The following is a 20,441-nucleotide window of genomic DNA, read 5'->3' as shown; positions in this document are numbered from 1 at the left end:
AAACTGTCTGAACAAGACAACCATCTGTCAAGACCTCATCAATGTTAATGAGCTGCTCTCGTAGGTCTTTCACATGCGTAAGGTACTGATCAATAGAGTCACCTTCAAGCATGCGGTCAATCTCAAGCTTGCCCCGAAGGTAAGCTACACGAGCCTCATTGTGACCTGAATACAACGCCGCTAAGGTATCCCAAGCACCCTGTGCAGTGGTGCAGGAACGAATGTGCGGAATGATACGCCTACAGCACGAGAGAGCAATCAACGCATGGGCCTGAGCATCCCAAGTACGCTACTGCTCCATAGGAGGAGAACGAGGAGGTGGGCCCGGAGGAGGGTGAGCGGGAATAACTTCACCTTCCGCTAGAGCAGGTGCTAGAGGACGCTCCTTAGTGCCATCGACATATAGCCATACGTTCTTGGCAACCAATACATGATGCATCATATAAGCCCACATAGGGTAGTTATCCCCATTGAGCTTGTCCTCTTGAGATAACATACCAAAGAGGCCATTATTACTGTTGGCCATGACAACACGGCAAATCTGTCACAAGTCACCACGAGTAGGCAATGCCCAGCAAAACCTTAAGAATGCAGGAGAGAAATAGCAGGAAAATCAATGGACTGGAAGGGAATTCCTTCACCACAAGAAATACATATGCATGTCCCAAGTCTGCAAGTGTACTGCACAATGATGCAAATCTGTCAAAGTGTCCACAATGGCGTACATATACTGCATCAAACCACAAATGTATACATGTGCCGTGAAAAACAAGATCAGCTGACACCTGTAAGAGCTGCAAGTGCTCAAATCCTAGCAAAATCAAAGGTAAATTGGTCGAATGTTGCAAAAATGGGCTCAATGTAGAAAAGCCCCAATTTTTAGGCAGCCAATTAGACCAAATCTGAACCGGATTTGCACTTGTAAATCTGCTAAAGCAATTGTCACCTATACCAAATGCTATAATGCCCAAAAAAAATTTGGGAAATGCCCCAATGCCACGTAAATGTCCCTGTAACAACCAAAATGCTTGCAAATGTCTCTTATAGACTTGCAAATAGTGCCAATTTCTGCAAAATCTCCAAATTCCTAGTGCAATTACGCACCAAATCTGCTGAAATCAATGCCAATGTGTGCCAATGTTTCAATTGCAGGCTCAATGGTGAAAAGCCCCAAATTTCAACAGACAAAATGTGCAATTTCAGGTCAAAAAACTCCCAAATCCCACAAACCTGTAAATCTGTAAATTTGTGGGAGCTGAAATTTTCGGAGAAAATCAAATGCCCCAAATTTTTTTGTGCGCAGGCGGACGGAGATCTATACGCTGTCAGTGCTTGGCAGGTACAGTCAGGTAGTACGGATTGGGCAAAAGGTGCTGGTACAGACAGGCGCACAAGGCAGGGCGGCGGTTGCTTGGAAGGCGGTGCTGGTATAGTCGGGCGCACAAGGCAGGGCGGCGGCTGCAGAGCGTTGACGTTGCGCACAGCATTGGCGGCGGGTTGGAAGGCGGTCCTGGTACAATTTGGCGGTGCTAGTACAGTCGGGCAGCGTTGGTAAGTGGACCGGTAGCAGGTACAGTCAATGGGCAGCAGGTACAGTTAACGGGCTTTAAAGAGGTGGCGCACAGCAGTTTGGGCAGCAGGTAGAGTCGACTCAGGTTCAATCGACAAGCTTCAAAGGCAGGCGACGTGCAGAACAAGTCGGCAGCTGCACAGCAGGTGTCTTGCTCGTTTGTGTGCCATAGACCAAAGCTGAGCAATAAGGGCAAACCCTAACTCTGATGTGTAACCCTAACCCTAACCCTAACCCTAACCCTAACCAAGCTTTGATACCAATGTTGGGTAGGAGGGCAGCTAGCCTGCACACACACACACGCGCGCACACACACAACCTCAAGCATAGTGAAACGTGAGTGCTGGAAAAGAGGTAGTCAATAATAATATATGAGTACATAAAGTAGCCTAGGGCAAAGTGCCCAACACACATAAGTGTGTTCACACGGGGAAAAAACCTGTGTCCAGTCACAGGGAAAAAATGCATGTGAGTAAGCTGGGTTCACACCTGAACTAGCTGGGAGTGGACATGACCAACAACCATGTGGCCATCATCGTGGAAGAGTAAAGCCCATCATCATCATTGATCAAGGTGTGGAGATTTTCATCGCCATCAACAAGGCGTGGAGACCATTGTGGAAGCTTGGAGCTTATTTCAACGCCCCCACCATCAACTGGAGCTAACGTTGCCACCGCCCGGCTCTGTTGCTGCTACCATCTGCCAGTGCCAGTTGCTGCCAATGCCTCCGCCTACTTGTGCGCCACTTGTCACCCGGCTGCCACTGCTTGAACTGCCTGCAGCCTGTACTGTGGCCGTGTGCTCTCCCTTGTGCGCCATCTATAGTACCTAGAGCCGTCGCCACCTGCTGTACTAGCCACCAACTGTTTGCTATGCATTACCTGCTAAATGGCACCACCAACTGATCACCTGCTGTACGCCTACGTTGACTAAGACTGTATGGAGCTGAGCGCCTGCCGCTGAAACTACGCCATACTACAGTTCTATACCAACTGGTGGCTGACATATTGCCTCGTAGACTTGTCTTGGTTCATTCGTCTCTGTACGACCCTTTTGAGGGTTGTCTCTACACCAGATTGGGCAATAGAATTTTTAGCTGGTCATCATAAGCTTTATCTTCTACTCATCTCTTGTGTACTTCATCTACAAGCCAGGGTTCCTTGGACTTGGATTTGGATTTGGTTTTGGATCTGGTACTATCCCGGTGAGAGATTCTTGTGGGCCATCCTTGTGGTGTCCTCAGCATTAGAAATCTCGTGGCTCGACATCGACTCGACTTGGGTTTCTACATCAGCATATTTGTTTGCTGTTGTATTCATTGATGTATTGATCGTGGCTTGCGAGCCCGTGGATTGTTCTTGAATAAATTCTTGAAAGGGGGCGGGGCCTGTTCCCCGTTCAGTGTGTGTGTACTGTGCAAAGTTCCGTGAACCTAGAGCCGTCGCTACCTGGTGTACCAATTGCAGACTGTCTGATGTGCATTACCTGCTAAATAGCGTGCCACCAGATGATCACCTGTCGTACACCTACGCTGACTAAGACTGTACGGAGTTGAGTGCCGGCTGTTGAAACTACGCCATAATACAGTTCTATACCAACTGATGGCTGCCATACTGCCTCGTAGACTTGTCCTCGTAGACTTGTCCTGGTTCATTCGTCTCTGTACGATCTTTTCGAGGGTTGTCTCTACTCCAGATTGGGCAATAGAATTTCCAACTCGTCATCATAAACTTCATCTTCTACTCACATCTGGAGTAGATTGATGAAGGCACATGCATGAGTGGTCAAGCCCTTATATCAAGCGTGTCATTCGAGTACAGGTGTTGGTGTCATTGTGTTCTTTTGCATCACATGACACAGTCTAGGGCCCAAGGTGCCATGCGTATTGAAGGTCCATCTTGGGACATCTCCACCTTTGCTCCAAAGGGAGGTTTGTTGGGATCGGAGCTTCACGTGTGAGCCGCCTCCAGCTTGTGTATTTATGTGGTAATCTCATCTGTGTGTGTGTGCACGTGTGTGTACAGCCTTTTAGCTATATATGTGTGATGACCATCCATGATGATGTCAGCAATGGTGTCATTCATGATGTTGTCATCCATGATGACATCAGTCTATGATGTCACCTATGACATCATCCTAGATACTAATGAGTCAAAAGGTAAGGTTCAATTATGAACCTACAAAAAGACATTGTACATATATCTTTCATTCAATCAAGAGCATGTGAGTTTGTGCCAAATCTGTCGTGCAATCTCCCTTTCTCTCAATCTCTCTCTCTTTCTCTCTTGCACACTTTCTTTCTCCATCTTCATCGCTGAGCATCAGCTAACATGTAACCCTAACCCTGATCCTGCCAAAGAGAGCGGGGGGGAGGGTTTGGGGTGGGTGGGTTGCTCTAATCAGCAAGGCTCCTTCTGCTCTTCGAAACTGAGGGGACAGGTTTCCACCACAATTCTGGTTGTCGATTCCTGTAGATGCTTCTTGTAGAGCATGGGGCTAGCTCATCCATAAACCGCTTATCTACCATTATAATGAATGTCACTCTAGCTTCTTTTTAGCATATAGCCTGAGTCTCAACAGTTTGAGTTCAGCCAGCAAAGCTCTCCACGGAATCACACGGGGAGTGGAGCTTACAGCCATCTGTTTTCACAAAACCTCAGAATCACAAAATTGTTCTCGATCTTTGTTATTGTGCAATTTGAGTTTATGTTTTGTGCTGGGAGTTATCTTGCTTTTTACAAGCGTCTTGAATACACTTGAGTTGTAGCTTCTTACCATTTTTAAATCACAAACCCTCCTAGAAGCAGAAAAGACCCTTTTTGTCTGAAAGTGCACAAAACACAAACGGTCACTCTTTGGCAGCAACATTGAATGGAGATGGACAAACCTACACAATTGAAAATACCCATCTGAATGGTGTGCTAGCCAGTTGAAGTTTGCTTACGTGCTCTAGTCTGATATGCATTTGTATGGTAAAATCTGTTTGGTTTGGTTAAATGGCCAGAGAATTTTTTTTATGGAGATGAGTTCACATTGTTTTTTAGAGTCCAGCCATGAAGAGAATCACTCCTTGGTTCAAAGGCTTCTAAAAAGTGAGATATCTGACCGAATACCCCATTCATGCTTGGAGCTGGTTGGCTCCTCAACTGCCGTCGGGCCTGCCCACAACTTGCAAAAAGAGGTGTTCACACACGGAAAGATATAGAAAACAAAACCCATTGTAAGGATAGAGTAAGTGACTACACAGTTTATGTGGTAAAATTTTAGGGGCAATTCTAATCATAGTTACAGGAAAGGGGAATCAAAATGGCATTTTCAAGGTGGTCAAGACAGGTAAGCATCACATCAGTGAGGGAGATGCAAGCAAGGGGGAGGGGAGGAGAGAGGTGTAGCGATGGAGGAAATGAAATGGGAGAGGTTTGATTATGTGTAATTTTTTTTTTTTGTATCAACCAATTTATGCAAGTGTAATACAGCATATTCCGGAGTGTCAACATAACTCATTTCTTTCACTATTACAGGGATGAAAGTTGTATTTTGGGATTTGAGAGAGCCTTTCATAGATGGATTGTATAAGGGTGGAGTAGCAGAGGCACGGATTGATCAAGTAGTCGGGAGCCTCGATTTGGTAAGTGTGCTCTTTTTATGATAGCAATCACCATAGAAAGGATCATTCTGTGTTGTGAAACGGTAATCCCCTCCCAGAAACACCATGGTTGCTGGTCAACTACTACATTTTTGGCCTACAGGTCAAAAGCCATCAGTGACCTGCCATACATTCTCAGTTGTGCTGACATGTTGATGGAGAAGCACCACCATCAATGGGATGGGACCGGGCTATTCCAGTCCTTCTGACATGGGGGACTCCTGGCCCCCTCGACATCAGTGAATGTGTGCACCGGTCCCCCCCATTCCTGCTGGCATCCCTGTTTACGTCGGTCGGCCATGGGTGCAAATGGGTGTCCCAACCCCCATTCCCTTCCTCTTCTCCCTCCCCAAGCCTATCTTTTCTTTGCCATTATGGCCTAGGTCAGTATCTTAAGAGTTCATTGTTGCCTAAAAGCCTACTCTAGATCGGCACATATAATGACGACTGCAGGTTTTGGGACAAATATGTGAGGTTATTGTGGAATCACTGAGGGATCGGGTTGTGTTGGGGCTGCTTCAAGCTTCTCTTGTAAGTCGTTCTCCTTATGACCAGATCAAATACAAGATTTAGTTACTTCTTTTCTTGAAATCTACCACTCTGAAAGTGTTGGACCCACACCAAGAAATCGCTTTCCTGTAGGATGGCATGGTACGGGTTTTGCTGGATGGAGGTCCCACTCGATTTTATTCACAAGCTGATGCAAATGTGCTGGAGGATGACCTGAGAATTTTGAAGGTATGTGCAAAGCTACGAACAGCTATGTAGATTATAGAGGAGGATAAAATTCAGTATTGAAAAGTCTATGCCAAGGTTTGGTGTGAAATGGTAACTTTACGAATAAATTTAATTATTGCATAATCGTGAAGGAGTTCTTTATGGCGGATGGGGATGGCCTTCCAAGAGGAGTTGTGGAGAACATGTCAGCACGTGTGAAGCAGATTGTAGATCTTTATAGACTGGATGTAAGTGTCACTTTTGTTTTCTTGGAGGAAGTTGCACACATGCGCACGCATATGCATGCATGCATGTGTGTGTGTGTGTGCGCATGCATACCTATGTATATGTCCATATGGCAATATGGCAAATATTATCCTGTTTCACTGTCTTCAACACAAAAGTGATGAAAATCTCCTTTTGCAGACACGTCTTGTTGTGGAAAGCTTGAAGCGGGCAAGTGAGCAGATGGTAACGGGAGCTAGCCCACAAAAAGACACAAAGACCGCCAATGATGCGGACACACTTCTTCGTATCCTCTGCCACAGGATGGACAGTGACGCATCCAGTTATCTCAAGAAACAGTACAAGCTGCCTAAGTCCTCATCATAGGCATCACTTATTCACCAGAATGTGTTCAGTAATTCTTTTTGAAGCTTTGTAACAATTTGCAGGTGGCTTTCAGGGCATTCTTTACATAGTACGTGATAAATCTAGTGCATGGCCTTGACGGGATGCTTTGTAAGCGCTTTAAGATGTCATATGTTTATTTTGCTCTTTTGCAACCTTATAAGCACTACAAAGATTCTAAAGAATGATTGTACGCACGCACGCGCACACATGCACACGCCCCTCCCTCCCCTAAAAAAGAAAAAATAAAAAAAGAGGAAAACCCAAACGCTCACACCTTTCAAATCCTAAACTAGGAAAGGTTTACTCTAAACTTGATGGGCAACAAATGTGTGTACATTTCATCAGCTTAGTATTCACCAAAAATTCTCTGAGAATGTGAAATTGTCACGTTTGAAAGTTAAGATCCAATGTGCCCATCTCATATTGAACTTTTCACCAATCATGCTTTAAACTTCTCAAAAAGTTAAGACTTCTCCTTGAGGGTTTATACCCAATTTTCTACTATAATCATGTCAAAGACAAAAAAATCCTCCTAGAACTCGTGTTTCTAATTTCTCATCGCATTCAATTGAACAAACTAAAGATGGACACTCGCTCTAGAAACTACCATATGTGGGAACGCTTATGGGTTTTTCTAGAAGCTTAATCGGCTTTAGAAAAATCTTGTACTTATGGTAGAATGAGCACAAAGACCTTGATGCATTTTCGTAAGAGAAGTGACTAAGCTTTCATGCCATGCTAAGCTTTGCATTGGCATCTGTCATGAAAGTGGAAATTTTATTGGGATTATTGTGTTGATCTTCTTGTACAAGATGATGGTACCTAGAGAAGTTCAATCATGGTTGCGAGGCCATGGGAAGGATCGATGATTCCACCAAGTTTGTTTATTTAGACTTTGCCTTGAAGGTAAAGCAAGCCAGTAGTTTTGGTCTCTCTAAACCCACATGAAAAGACTAGTTGTAAGGAGTTTTGGTCTCTCTAAACCCACTTGAAAAGACTAGCTGTAAGGTCCTAAGACATACACATTCATTGTGGGATTCTTGCCCAAGTGGAGTCAAATGGAGTCCCATTGCACAAATTTGTAATCTTAAGCATGAGGAAAAAGAGAGAATGTGGGACTCTATTGCTAGAACTGAGTATCTCTATATGAGATGCACGTATGTTGAGAGACTAGACTTATTGCTCACAGTTAGTTTATGATCAACCTCAAGAGAAAAAGGCTTCATGGACCATCTCTATATATGAGAGCAATCCGTGAGAGACTATCGCTCATTGATTGATTTATAATTAGCCTCAAGAGTAAGGGGCTTCGTGACCATCTCAACACGTCTAGACACTATCTTTGATGAATGTTTTTGTGAGGTAAAACCTCGAGCAAAATTCTTCATGACCATCTCTACATATGAGAGCAATCCGCGAGAGACTATCACTCATTAATTGATTTATAATTAGCCTCAAGAGCAAGGGGCTTCATGACCATCTCAACATGTCTAGACACTATATCCTTGATGAATGTTTTTAAGAGGTAATAGACCTAGTAGACAATCTCTAAGATAAGGATGTTTTGATGACTAAGGGTTTCCAACGAGCAACCAGCTAGATTTCTAGTCAAGGATATAAGTATGGACGAGTTAGCAAAAAAATTGAAATCCAATCACAGTAACTAACTAGGACCTAGTCAAGGACATGAGCATGGATGAGTTGGTAGAAAATCTAGTACGCCAACTAGAGTCCTAGTCAAGAACATGAGCATAGATAAGTTGGTAGACCATTTAGACAATAACAATTTTAGACTCAAGAACCATGGAATAGCTCATTGTGTTAGTACCAAGGAAACTTGATAGGGTGGACTCTAGCACCACCATAGATAAACCCATGCCAAGGCAACCATTAGCTTTGCCAGTAACTCCATGAGTCACTCCTCAATTGACATAAGCTCCAATGCTTTGCCTTCCAAAATTCCTTACTAAGAGTTATGGACAAGAAACTTGATAGGGTGGATTGTGGCTGGCATAACAAGTGCACGAGTCGCTCCTTAATTGACATACCTCGCAAAACCCTTTATTGAGAGGTATGTATAGACTCTTCTAATTACCATATCCATCTCCAGTACCTACCACCTTAGTCGATTTCTCCACCAAGAACTATACTAGTACAATACCACTTAATGACTACTTGCATACACAAAAACCCAAGAACAAGAGATCTATGAGTCTTCTGAATAGCAAGACACCCTTATAGGCAGCATCAATATGATCACTATGGGTATCTTGAATAGGCTTCAACCATAGACTATGCCTCTCTGTTGAAAGCCACAATGCAACAAAGAGCGAGAGACCTTAACAATATGGTACATAGGTCACCGATACAATGCTTTTAATGCAAAGGCCACCAAATCCCTTAAGAGCTCCAAGAACACCAAATCTTGTGTTAAACACCAACATACCATGCTTATTACAAGGATTGTCTCCAACATAGTGATAATTGTCCTAGTGGGGCAAAGAATCAATTACCTCATCAATGAGCCTTAACTTGTTGGGTGTACACGAACTTATTCTTACAGCTCTCCTTAATGTGATCACAAGGCTCCAAGCAAAGATGAGGGTAGTAGCCAAGGAAACATCCAAGGCTGCCAATAAGCAAAAAGCTCAGACTTCAACTTGAAAGTAAGCAACTGAAGGGCCTGAGCATAAGCCCCAAAGGCTACAATAGGTCTAAAAGAAGAAGATTTCAAATACTGTGCGAAAACATAACACATGATCACTTGTCCATGACAACATCGTGACTCTCGAATAATGAGAGCTCCAAAGTTGCCTCCGTTGTAGAGACAACAAGCGATCTACTGTTCATCCCAAGGAAAGGAAGCCCATTGATTACAAAAAGCGTAAGGAGTATCTTGACCATGTGTTGGAGAAAGAGAGAATGAATCAGGCACAAGAGCTTATAAGGTATAGGCTAAATTACAACCTATTCTTGAGCACGTGGTGTGGTCGAGTAGAAATGGCTAACCCTACATGAGTGTATCCCTAAACCTATTCTAGAAGGAAAAAACCACATAGAAAGCCTAAGGAGCATCTTCTCACCATGGAGAAGATACTCCCCATGGAGAGAAGAGGTTTCTTCGATTGAGAATATAAGTTGGTGGATAGCATTAGATGTGTGGACAGTAGTTAGCTAGCAATGTGTGTACAATAACGGTCGTGCCTAACTAGCCAAGTGTGTGTAGACATTAGTACTAGGTTATGTTATGTCTAGATCGATTTTATAATCAAATGTTTCACATTGGTGAGAAATAGTCTCCAGTGTTTCTTGAAGTGAGTCTAAAACTAATTTCATACATGATTATTTTGCTCAAGTTATGAAAAATAAGGCTTTTTTAGTTTTTAGTTTTTCTTTTGGGGGAGGGGGGGTTACTAGGCTCACTTTGGGTTCATACCTATAGAGTCACATTTCTAAACACACAAATGTAGGCTCACATCTATGGACTCATGTCTCTAGACTCACAACTTTTTTATATAATATAGGTCAATGAAGATTTGGTGAACTAGGCTCACATCACACCTGGTGGGTACGTGCCTATACGCTCATGTCTCTAGGTTCATATCTCTACTCACGTCTCTAGGCGGCTCATAAATATAGGCTTATACTTACAAACTCGCATATGTAGGCTTTGACCCTTTTTTGTATGTACTACTCTCACGAATTTATAATCTCTAACCTTTTTTTGTATGAACTACTCTTATGAATTTGGTTTTTATGAACGAGATTATATGAAATAGGCCTATGAGACAGGGTTGGTGATTGGGTAATAATGTCCAAATAATTGTAAAGGACATGAATTTTCCTTTGAAATTATAGCTAGTATAGATTGTATGGTGGGAAAATCCTTAAAGGACATGAGTGGGTATGTCCTTACAAGTCTTTGATGAAGTTATATTAGGCATACCTAACTCTAGACTCACGTCTGGTGACTCCCTATTGACTCTCGCATCCAAACTCACGACTCGTGTGTCTAGATTCACGACTCTCATATTCAAGCTCATAGCTCACGTCTCTAAGCTTATGTTTGGCTAGACTCACTCCTTTTTATCGTAGGACTATGGGACCATGTCTTCCAACCTAAGAAATGGTTTGGCTTAGTTTTTTGAGGTTTTGCAGACTTGATGGGGGTGATTAAGGTCCTTACTGGTGGTTATGTAAGTGATTAAGTGTTGTTTATTTTTACTGATGTTGCATGTTTCTAAGATACCAATTCCAACAACGTAAGAAAAATTGTGAAGTGCATGAAAAAAAATTGACTTTCCCACTCTAATCCACACCTAAATGGAGCTCCATGCTTATATTTTTGGAGTGGATTCCACTCCTTAATAATCATAATTGGTAAGATTATATTGGAGTGGATTTCACTCCTCAATAATCATAATTTGTAAGATTATTGAGGAGTGGATTTCACTCCTTAATAATCACAATTGGTAAGATATTTCTTGATTCAATACAATGAAATCTAAGCCACCTTGTGGTCTCCAAATTCACGCAAATAACTTGGAAACCAAGGTTTTTTCCTTTCCCCTAGATATGAAACTAGAATGCCTTAATGATGCAACAAGCTCCAATATGATATAGAATATAACAACCTAAACATATCCAAAGTTCTAAAATTTTATGTTTTTTGGAGTATGACCTCCTAATCATCTGAAAATATTGGGTGATCCCGATAGCTTGGAATGGATGAAAGAACGAAGCTATAAGCCCTAGGCTAGTCCCCATCGGTGGTGCTAAAATAGGTTCATGTCAAGTGCTTATCTTAACATTTGCCAAATCATGTGTCATTCAGTCTTGCCTTTGAGCCATAATACAACTCCTCACAATATGGGTGCACTAGCTCACCCATCGCATTCTCACTCTATTGTCACCACCACCAGAATGCCCCTTTGCTAAGGGGGTGAAGGAAGAGCTCTCTATGCCTAGATGGAGAAAAAAAGAGATAGCCTTTGCAATGATTCTCTATAACAGAGATAGCCTTCGCAATGATTCTCTATCACAAATTAATGGAACAGGGATACCTATAAACAAACCTATCTAGCATGCATCCATCAAGCAAGTAAGATTCAATAGCACACATACAAGAGAAGAGAAGAGAAGAGCTCACAAAAGTAGAGAAGAGAAGAGCTCACAAGTATTCTATTATAAGGGAATGAATATTTATTTTATAGTGTCAAAAATAACTTAAATACAAGGGATTGTCTATTTTATAGTTTTGCATCTTCGATAAGAGAGATGGTGTGTTTCACCACCTTTGGAAATTATCTTTATATATGTGTACTTCTAGGAGAAAACGTCTTGAAATTCTTTAAGCAAGGCTAGTAACTCTCCTTTCTGCTTAGGGGTGAGATCTTTGGCAATGAATACTCGCTTGGATTCACCTAAATGAAGTGGGAAAAGATACCAAATAGGTGCTCACTTCAAGGGAGATGGTTCTTGAGCAAATCTATAAAAGAATAGGGGATGATTAATCAACCTTATGGGCCATGTTTAATGGAGATGTACTCAACCCTATAAAAAGGCACTCTCTCTAATGGATCAAACATATAAGCTTTTGAGCTAAACCTTTATCCTTGTCCTTATGCTTCATTTTTGTCATTAGTATTATACTCTTTCTTGCTTTCTATTATGCTAAGATGCTGATTCTTATATATTTATACACACCCTAATCAACTCGAGATGCAAATGTCAAGTCTTTTCACAAAAGTTATGATACTATTCACTGAGCCTATTGGCAAATCTTGGGCTTGGAGGACCGTGATGCCTCCTCTCATTTCTAGGGGTTTCGTCATTCCTCCACCCATGTTTGTGTTTATTTAGCTCATTTTTTCCCACGGCTCCTTGCTTGAGGTAGATTCAAAGGAGTCTTACCTTACCAATAATTATGCACCTATTTTAACACAGGCACACGCCGGGGCCCTGCACACCACTTGGAATTTGTGCCCAAGTGTGCTTATATCATAAGAATAAAACTCGTAAGCCTATTTCATAAAAAATTAATGAGTCCAACTAGCCATGAGATGTGAGCTAGCTATGTCTTCCTTAACAAGCTTGTGGCTTGATTATGCCTCTCACGTTAAAATTTGAATCATAATTATTAAGATCTTGAAACCAATTCATACTGTAAAAAGAACCCAATTTCTTGTTAGACTAGGTAGTTGCACTGAGTATGCTTGCTAGAATGGGGTTTGAGGCATGCTTTTGGTGTTTTAACCAGGTTTTTCAACAAGCCACAAGAGAGTCATTGAAAGTAAGGAATGCGAGTACTTAGGTATATGAGAGAAGTAAGGTATCACGTCTGACTCATAGAGCTGAATTAGGTTTAGTCAGATACAGTCAAATAGGTATCAGCTCAGTCAGTTGTACATCAAGGATAATCAGGTGGAGAGGTATAATGGTAGATATGACCTTTTAAGATAGAAGGGAAGTAGTTTTGAGTCCATTCTAACAGTCAGAAGACTGATAGTAGTCTACAATTAGCGGCCAACTGGCAGCAGTCAAACAACCAAATTTGTGGGCTGATTGGTCATTCAGAGTCAGTTGCGAGTTAGTAGCAACCAGCTGAGTGTTTATAGGGTTGGATCTTTGTGTGGTTTGAGTGTTGTGAGGGTTTAAAGGTATCAGAGGACACAAAGAAAAGTAAGTCTAGGTCGAGTTGTCAATGTGACTTGGCCCATGATGTGGGTGTGTCACAATTTGGCATATAAAGTTTGTGCTCAAAAAATTAATGAACATCAAGGGCTCACCATTGTATATGGTAGCTAATATTAGCAAGTTGCCTAAGCCAAGCCATAGTCAACTACTTCACCATTGTATATGATAAGCTAATGTTAGCAAGTTACCTAAGCCGAGTCATAATCAACTTCTCAAGCGAAATCTAATTAGCCCTGTAATCCAAATTATTTTCATATTGTCATTCACAGGACTTGTCAGTCTTTATCACATCCCCGTAATCATGACCCAAGGTCTTTTAGTAATAACAACTTTTATGGTAGGTGTGTAAATAATGTCCCAAACTTGAATGGCAAAGGGGAACGTTAAGTTGACCCAGTCAGTAGTTGACCACAACATCATGAAGGGTTCCACACATAGCCATAGTAGTTAACCGCAACGTGACGAAGGGTTCCACACAGCCATAGTAGTTGAAGAGGTTGATAGAGGTTGTTCTTGATTAAAGACATAAAAGACAAAGATCATAGATAATAATTTTCTTGGAGGAACACGTACACTCGTCAAATTTACATTAATTAAATACATTTGATATTGCTAGGTGGGTTATCATGGCACCAATAAGTGAGGTTGAACATGCATTAGTATGTTTGGCATTTCTAGGTGAGTTATGATGGTAGCGACTAAGTAAGATCAAACCTACATTAACTCAATACCTTTGAAGTTAATAGGTGTGCTATGATGGTAGCCACTACGATCAAACCTACATCAAATCAAAACCTTTGATATTACTGAGTGAGATAATCGTAGCCACTAAATAAGGTCAAGTCTACTTTGAAGTTATTAGGTGAGTTATAATGGTAGCCACTAAATAAGGAAGGTTAAACCTGGATCAAATCAATATTTTTAACATTACTGAGTGAGTGATAATGGTAGTCACTAAGTAAGGTTAAAGGTACATTAATTCAATACTCACAAAGTAAGGTTAAAGCTACATCAATTCAATACATAAATGCTTCCTATTCATTTTTCACAAAGCCAAAATTTAGAGGAAAAAAACCACATTCTTTTTTGAATAAAAAGGTGCACTATTGTTGGAGTGGCTCAGTATCTTAGCCGGCCTTTTCTGAACATGGGTGGCGAGAGCATGGTTTGGGAAAAGAATAGGTTAAACGTAGCCTAGAACTTGTTCAGTGTTTAGTTATAATTAAGGTATGGCGGTATGGCAAAGCATCAAAATAACAATGTTCTAATTGATAATTAGAGTATGGAGGATAAGGTTTAGTGATAATTAAGGTGTGGTGAAGCATCAAAATGACAATCTTGTGGTGGTAAAAAGGATGGGTGTAAAAGGGCTTGGTAAAAAAGGGCTCTTCCCGAGAGAGAGAGAGAGAGAGAGAGAGAGAGAGAGAGAGAGAGAGTAACTCGCACTTTAATCACACTAACGAAGAGAGAGAGAGAGAGAGAGAAACTCGCACTTTAATCACACTAACGAAGAATTGGAAATTTGGGCACAACTGATGAAACGGCAGAATTGGGGTTGACCAAAATCCATGAGCTTTTAAGTTGTGGATATCTTGGGTATTGGCACGCAGCCAAGATTGCGCGATCGAGCGGTTAAATGACGAGAGGAGTATATCCGCTGTTGAGGATCCAAGCGGTTGACGGTTGAGAGAGAGAGAGAGCGCAAGAAGTAAGGTACCTAACTCCACATGACACACGGATCTCCTCCGCACGAGAGAGGGGGATCTGTCGTTGAGACTTAATAGTACGCTCATATAGATCAAGTTGAACACCTTGTGTGTGTGTGAGAGAGAGAGAGAGAGTGTGTGTGTGTGTGTGCGCGTGTGTGTGAGAGTGTGTGTGTGTGAGTGAGAGAGAGAGAGTGTGTGTGTGAGAGAGAGAGAGAGTGTGAGTGTGTGTGTGTGTGTGAGAGAGAGAGAGAGAAGAGAAGAGAGGAGAACTTTTTAACGTCGTAGGAAACTATCCCAAGAGACCAAATTGATCTATCCGACAAGATTTGAACTCAAGACCTTTGATTCAAGAGGGAAATGAGCTAACCAATCTACCACACTTGGGTGATAGAAAGGTTAGCCCATGTGTGTGTGTGAAAAAGGGAAGGAGCCTTGGAGGACATGGGAAGTGATTATGAAAGAGAGAGAGTGTGTGTGTGTGTGTGTGTGTGAAAAAGGGAAGGAGCCTTGGAGGAGATGGGAAGTGATTATGAAAGACCCCACCTAATGACCCTTATTGCGCGTCCATGTGGTGGTTAGCACCAGTTTCATCAATTTTGATGCCTTATCATGCAATGGCTCTTGAAATTTGCATCCGATGTCCTTGAATGCCATGTTGTAGCATTGCATAAAAGTCTTGCTATGACACTCAAATGCATTTTTAAATCATATGTTTTATATTGAACACCCAACTCTCATGATGATTTGTTCATTTTTTCTCTATATAACTTTTAATGGAGTGGGTTCGCTTAAATACCCCTCCTAATTGATCCTTATTGCCTATCCATGAGGTGCTGAGCAAGAGTTTGGATGCCTAATATCTTGAAAGTTATGTCAAATGTACTTACACCATTTACAATGTTGCAACATTATGCATTTGACATTACAATAGTCTTGCTCTACGATACTCAAATCCACTTTTAATTCATGTGCTTTATATTGCACACAAGACTCCCATGATGATTGCTCCATATATAGCTTTTCATGGAGAGAGACCCCTCGTAATTGACCCTTGCTTTTTTCTCCATATAGCTTTTAATGGGGACATACCCCTCCTAATTGACCCTTATCACCTATTCATGAGGTGGTTAGTTGGAGTTTTGAAGGAGAGAGACCCCTCCTAATTGACCCTTATCACCTATCCATGAGGTTGGATGCCTAATCTTACAATGTCTCTTGAAAGTTACGTTGAATGTCCTTAAACCCCCTTTGCATCATTCATTGTGCATTTGTTAACATTAAAGTAGTCTTGTTACAACACTCAAAATGCATTTTTAATTTAACTTTTGATGGAGAGGGTTAATTGAAAGACCCCTCCTAATGCCCAATCTTTCATACACCAATGCTCATTGTCATCTAGAGTTTGCGGTCGTAGATCAGTCTAAGGTATGACATGCTACATCAACCATGTCATAATAGAACTCATGTTGTAACATGATGGTTGGAAAACATGGGTAAGTCCCCAATGCTCATGATCGTTTCGAGTTCATGGTCATAAGGTATGCCATGCCACATGAACCATGTCACAATAGAATTCATGATGACTGGAAAACATGGGTAAGTCCCCCTTCTTAGAAGACCCATCCCACTTATGTTTGCTAATGAGTTCACTTCTTCATTGGGAGGCTCCACAATTTAGCCTATCCATCTAGACTTCCAAATAAGGTTGTGGGTGTCCTTCACTATGCACCTCATGAATCGCTTCTTTGAATATATCTTTTTGATGATACAAATAGTCAAGTTTGGAAACAACCCAAAATCTTTAACAATAAAAGGACATTTATTAATGAGAGATCAAAACCGAGGTGCCAATTATTGTTATTGCATGCCTCCTACAAAAAGCTCTCAAATCATGTTTACTTATAAGCATGGTCTATGAAAGGAGTAAATTGGAAAAGATGACACCTTTCTATAGTAGAACATATTAAATTGGCACTAGGTAGGTAGCTTATAATTACCATAATGCTTAAGTAAAATCACATAGAGATAACAACCAAACTTAAAATGAAAATTTATATTAAATGTGCTGAGAACTCTATTTGATCATGAAAACCACATGTGGATTGTTCTTTAACAACATCAAGAAATAAATTGTCTTCTTAGTTCAACACAATCTCTATTTGATCATGAAAACCACATGTGGATTGTTCTTTAACAACATCAAGAAATAAATTGTCTTCTTAGTTCAACACAATTTCTACTTTTACCGCCACATTCTCATAGATATGAATGTGTCAAGATTATAACTTTGTTTTTCAAATAAACTTAGGTGACGACTACAAAAGAGGATATGTGTCTAGATAATCACTAGCATGGCTTTCCCATATCCTCTTGCTGATAAATGTATTACAAATTAATTTATATGATTAATTGTGAATGCAAATTAATTTATATGATTAATTATGTATGCAAATTAATTTGTATGATTAATTATGTATGTAAATCATCCTCTTACTAGTAAATGTAATATTATAAATTAATTTATATGATTAATTGTATATGCAAATCATCTTGCCTAATAAATAATGATTGCTATTGTTAGTCATTTGCTAAAGTAACATGAAAAGATGCTTTACATGGAGACAAGTTGGGGTTGGTTGCTTCATCACCATGCCTAATAACAATTGCTATTGTTAGTCATTTGCTAAAGCAACATGAAAAGATATTTCACCTGGAGACAAGTTGGGGTTAGCTTGCTTCAATTTTTAGATTGGATGTACCATATACTACTCTACGGATCCATGTTGAACCTCCCCCACCCCCCCTACGTGTGCTTTTCTCAATTTCCATTTGGTATAAAATAAGTCTCTTCTCTAAAATCATTAGTTAGATTGGTACAGCCATGTTTGAGGCACCATTAGTCAATCTCAAATCTCTTGACTAGAGCTCGATAGAAAGATTGGAGGTCGTGTATGTATCATGTATCATCAGTTAACAGACCCTCCGCTTGGCATCACATCATTTTAGTAGAATTTTCAACTCTCTCGCAACATGCAGAGGCCTCAATTAGTTCATTACATCACAAGGACACAATAGAGGGAAAACAATGATATCGTGGGCAGTCATATTTTATGTATGCACTTGGCCTCATAGTGGGTAAGCATCCGAGTTGGTAAACGACGGTTATTGATGTTGCCAAAGCAACATGATGGATGGCATTTGATGGCCTCTTGATAGATGCAATGCTAACTTCAATACTCACGTCACCCTTTAGCATTGTCAACTTGACATTTGGTAGATAATATTCGTAGGATATACATATATATTCAAAAGCCATGTGATGTTTGCACTAAAAACTCATAATTTAATTTTAATTTTTCTTTGTTAGTCTTAGGGGATGCCCTTGCATCTCCTATCACATATTGTTTACGAGTTGTAGTGTTTTGGTGTCATAGGTCACTTTGGTATTTAGCAAGCACTAATATAATATATATTCTTATAAACCAAGAGTTACCACACCGCCCATGATGTGTCATGATACCACACCATGAATGAAATAGATGGCTAGAAAACATATGTGCCAAGCATGCCCCTTCCGCGAGAGGATTTCTAGCACCCCTCGAGCACACACATTCACATGGGTATGTGGAGGCTTTGGCAAGTGTCCCCACCCTACCTAACCAACCCCCTAGTCAAAAGACAAGCCTAGGAGAGTTGAAGATAGGAGGGGTCCATTTAGACTATACATAACATTTCATCTTCTACACTATTTTTGCATGTGTGATTACTTGGCATCCCTTTTCTCAGCTTGTAATCCCCGCTACCCATGCATAATGGACTATATATAGCCTTTCATCTTCCACACTATCTTTTCATGTGGGATTACTTGGCATCCCTTTCCCCAGCTTGCAATCTCCACTACCCATGCATCCTGGATGCCTTTCAAACTTTGAAAACAACAATGTTGATGTGGTGGTTTTAGCCTTACAATTGTGCTATGTTGTTTTTCTGCTCTGTTACAACATAAGAGGTGAATAAGCACTTGGTTATGTAAAAAGTTACATAAACAAGGATGTAAAGCATAGTAACATTGATTCTTCTTGGGCTACCTCCGTGGATGAAGAATGAAATATTACATCCCTAAGTAGATTATGAGCTTTAGTTATTAGATAACGATTTGCCTTAAATCCAAATCCTCAGTAACATATTTAAAAGTACTGGAAAATTTTGAACTTCTTCCTACACATAAGTGGTGGTCAAGCACAACATGAGATCAAGAAATAATAAAGAATTAGAGCCATTACCTTTAGTAGGCTTTCTAATGAATCTCACTTTGAGAATAGACTTTCTAAGAGTAGACTCTAGAACTCCATTATAAATACAAAAAAGAAAATGGCAAAGTTATGAATTGAAGAAATTGGTAGACCATTTATGATAAACTTACACGTATATTTCTTGCTTGAATACCTTAAAAATCACGATTATGAGGAAAGAGGTATGCATTTGGAAGACAAGATATTCTTAGTTATAAGCTCATTTTTTGCCAAAGTTTGGTAGATTCACTAAGGTAGCAAACCCCAACCCCTTGGATGATTATATTTTGAGTTCTTTTCCCTGGTAGCTTTTAAACATAGCCTTGAAAAAAACAATAAGAAGAAAAAATAGCTCTTGAGATAAGCTATTCACCTCACCACCTAAAATATTGTATTTGGAATACCCTCTTTGTTGTAGCTCAAGCCTCACGCCCACCTCGTGCTCGTGCGAACTCCCACTAAAATCCATCTTTTCATGAATGGTTTCATTTTGGCGCTATGCATGCTCATGATGCTTTAAACAACATCACATATTCCAACACCTTACTAAAACTTCTTTAAGGTCCCAAGCTCTCACTGGTCTGATTGACCTCTTTTATGGGTTTAAAAAAATTTACCATAGAGGCAATTCAAAGAGGGGCTTTTAAAGGCCACTCAAACTCAAGGACTTGAGAAGTGAAAGATATTGTTTAATATCAAATGGGTGGAAAGGGTAAAGAATCCATGTGTAATCAAACCTTGGTTGCTTTATGAAGGCTATTTTTTTTCCACAAAAGAATATATTTGCAACTGGTTTGGAAGGTTAGATTAAGATTAGATGATTACATGCGTAGCAACTATTTTTATCTTTGCTATTTGCAAATGCGTGCATGCGTAGGCTAAGCGTGCTCACTGTAACTTGTGATCACATAAAACTAGCACTGAATTAAGCAAATTTCCCATAGGTCAACACATTCGACATCTCCTTGGCCCACCTACAAGCAATGGCAACGGCCTCGAACTTCCCCATCCCTACCCTTGATGAGCAGTTGGGCTTCTCTATGTGATCCAAGACCATCAAACATTGAAGGCAATGCATTTTAGCCCTTGCAGCACAGCAGCAGATAGCTCGAGGAGACGCTTTTGAGAGACTTTGAACAATCACACATTATTTTATGTTGTTGGTCTTGCTCTTAAAG

At 40.6% G+C, this 20,441-nt stretch overlaps 1 protein-coding gene across 2 annotated transcripts in view; it reads left to right on the top strand.

Annotated features, from left to right (window-relative positions):
* LOC147620439 (plant/protein (DUF810)) overlaps positions 1–6,745 on the top strand; it is a 103,117-nt gene extending 96,372 nt beyond the window's left edge. The window contains exons 22-26 of one of the 2 annotated variants that reach the window (XR_015269929.1): positions 5,092–5,198; positions 5,320–5,747; positions 5,859–5,954; positions 6,086–6,181; positions 6,360–6,745. Coding sequence is in view for 1 of the 2 variants with exons in the window: in XM_086824659.1 (XP_086680785.1) it covers positions 5,092–5,198; positions 5,670–5,747; positions 5,859–5,954; positions 6,086–6,181; positions 6,360–6,545 (563 nt within the window). In the remaining variant the exon portion in view is untranslated. The remainder of the gene's footprint in view (positions 1–5,091; positions 5,199–5,319; positions 5,748–5,858; positions 5,955–6,085; positions 6,182–6,359) is intronic. The other variant, XM_086824659.1, reaches the window with a different exon arrangement.
* The last annotated feature ends 13,696 nt before the right edge of the window (positions 6,746–20,441 follow it).

This window comes from Cibotium barometz, chromosome 31 (assembly GCF_041138505.1).
Source record: "Cibotium barometz isolate CiBa-2024 chromosome 31, ASM4113850v1, whole genome shotgun sequence".
Classification (NCBI taxonomy): Eukaryota; Viridiplantae; Streptophyta; class Polypodiopsida; order Cyatheales; family Cibotiaceae; genus Cibotium; species Cibotium barometz.
This window is presented reverse-complemented; position numbering and strand designations above follow the sequence as displayed.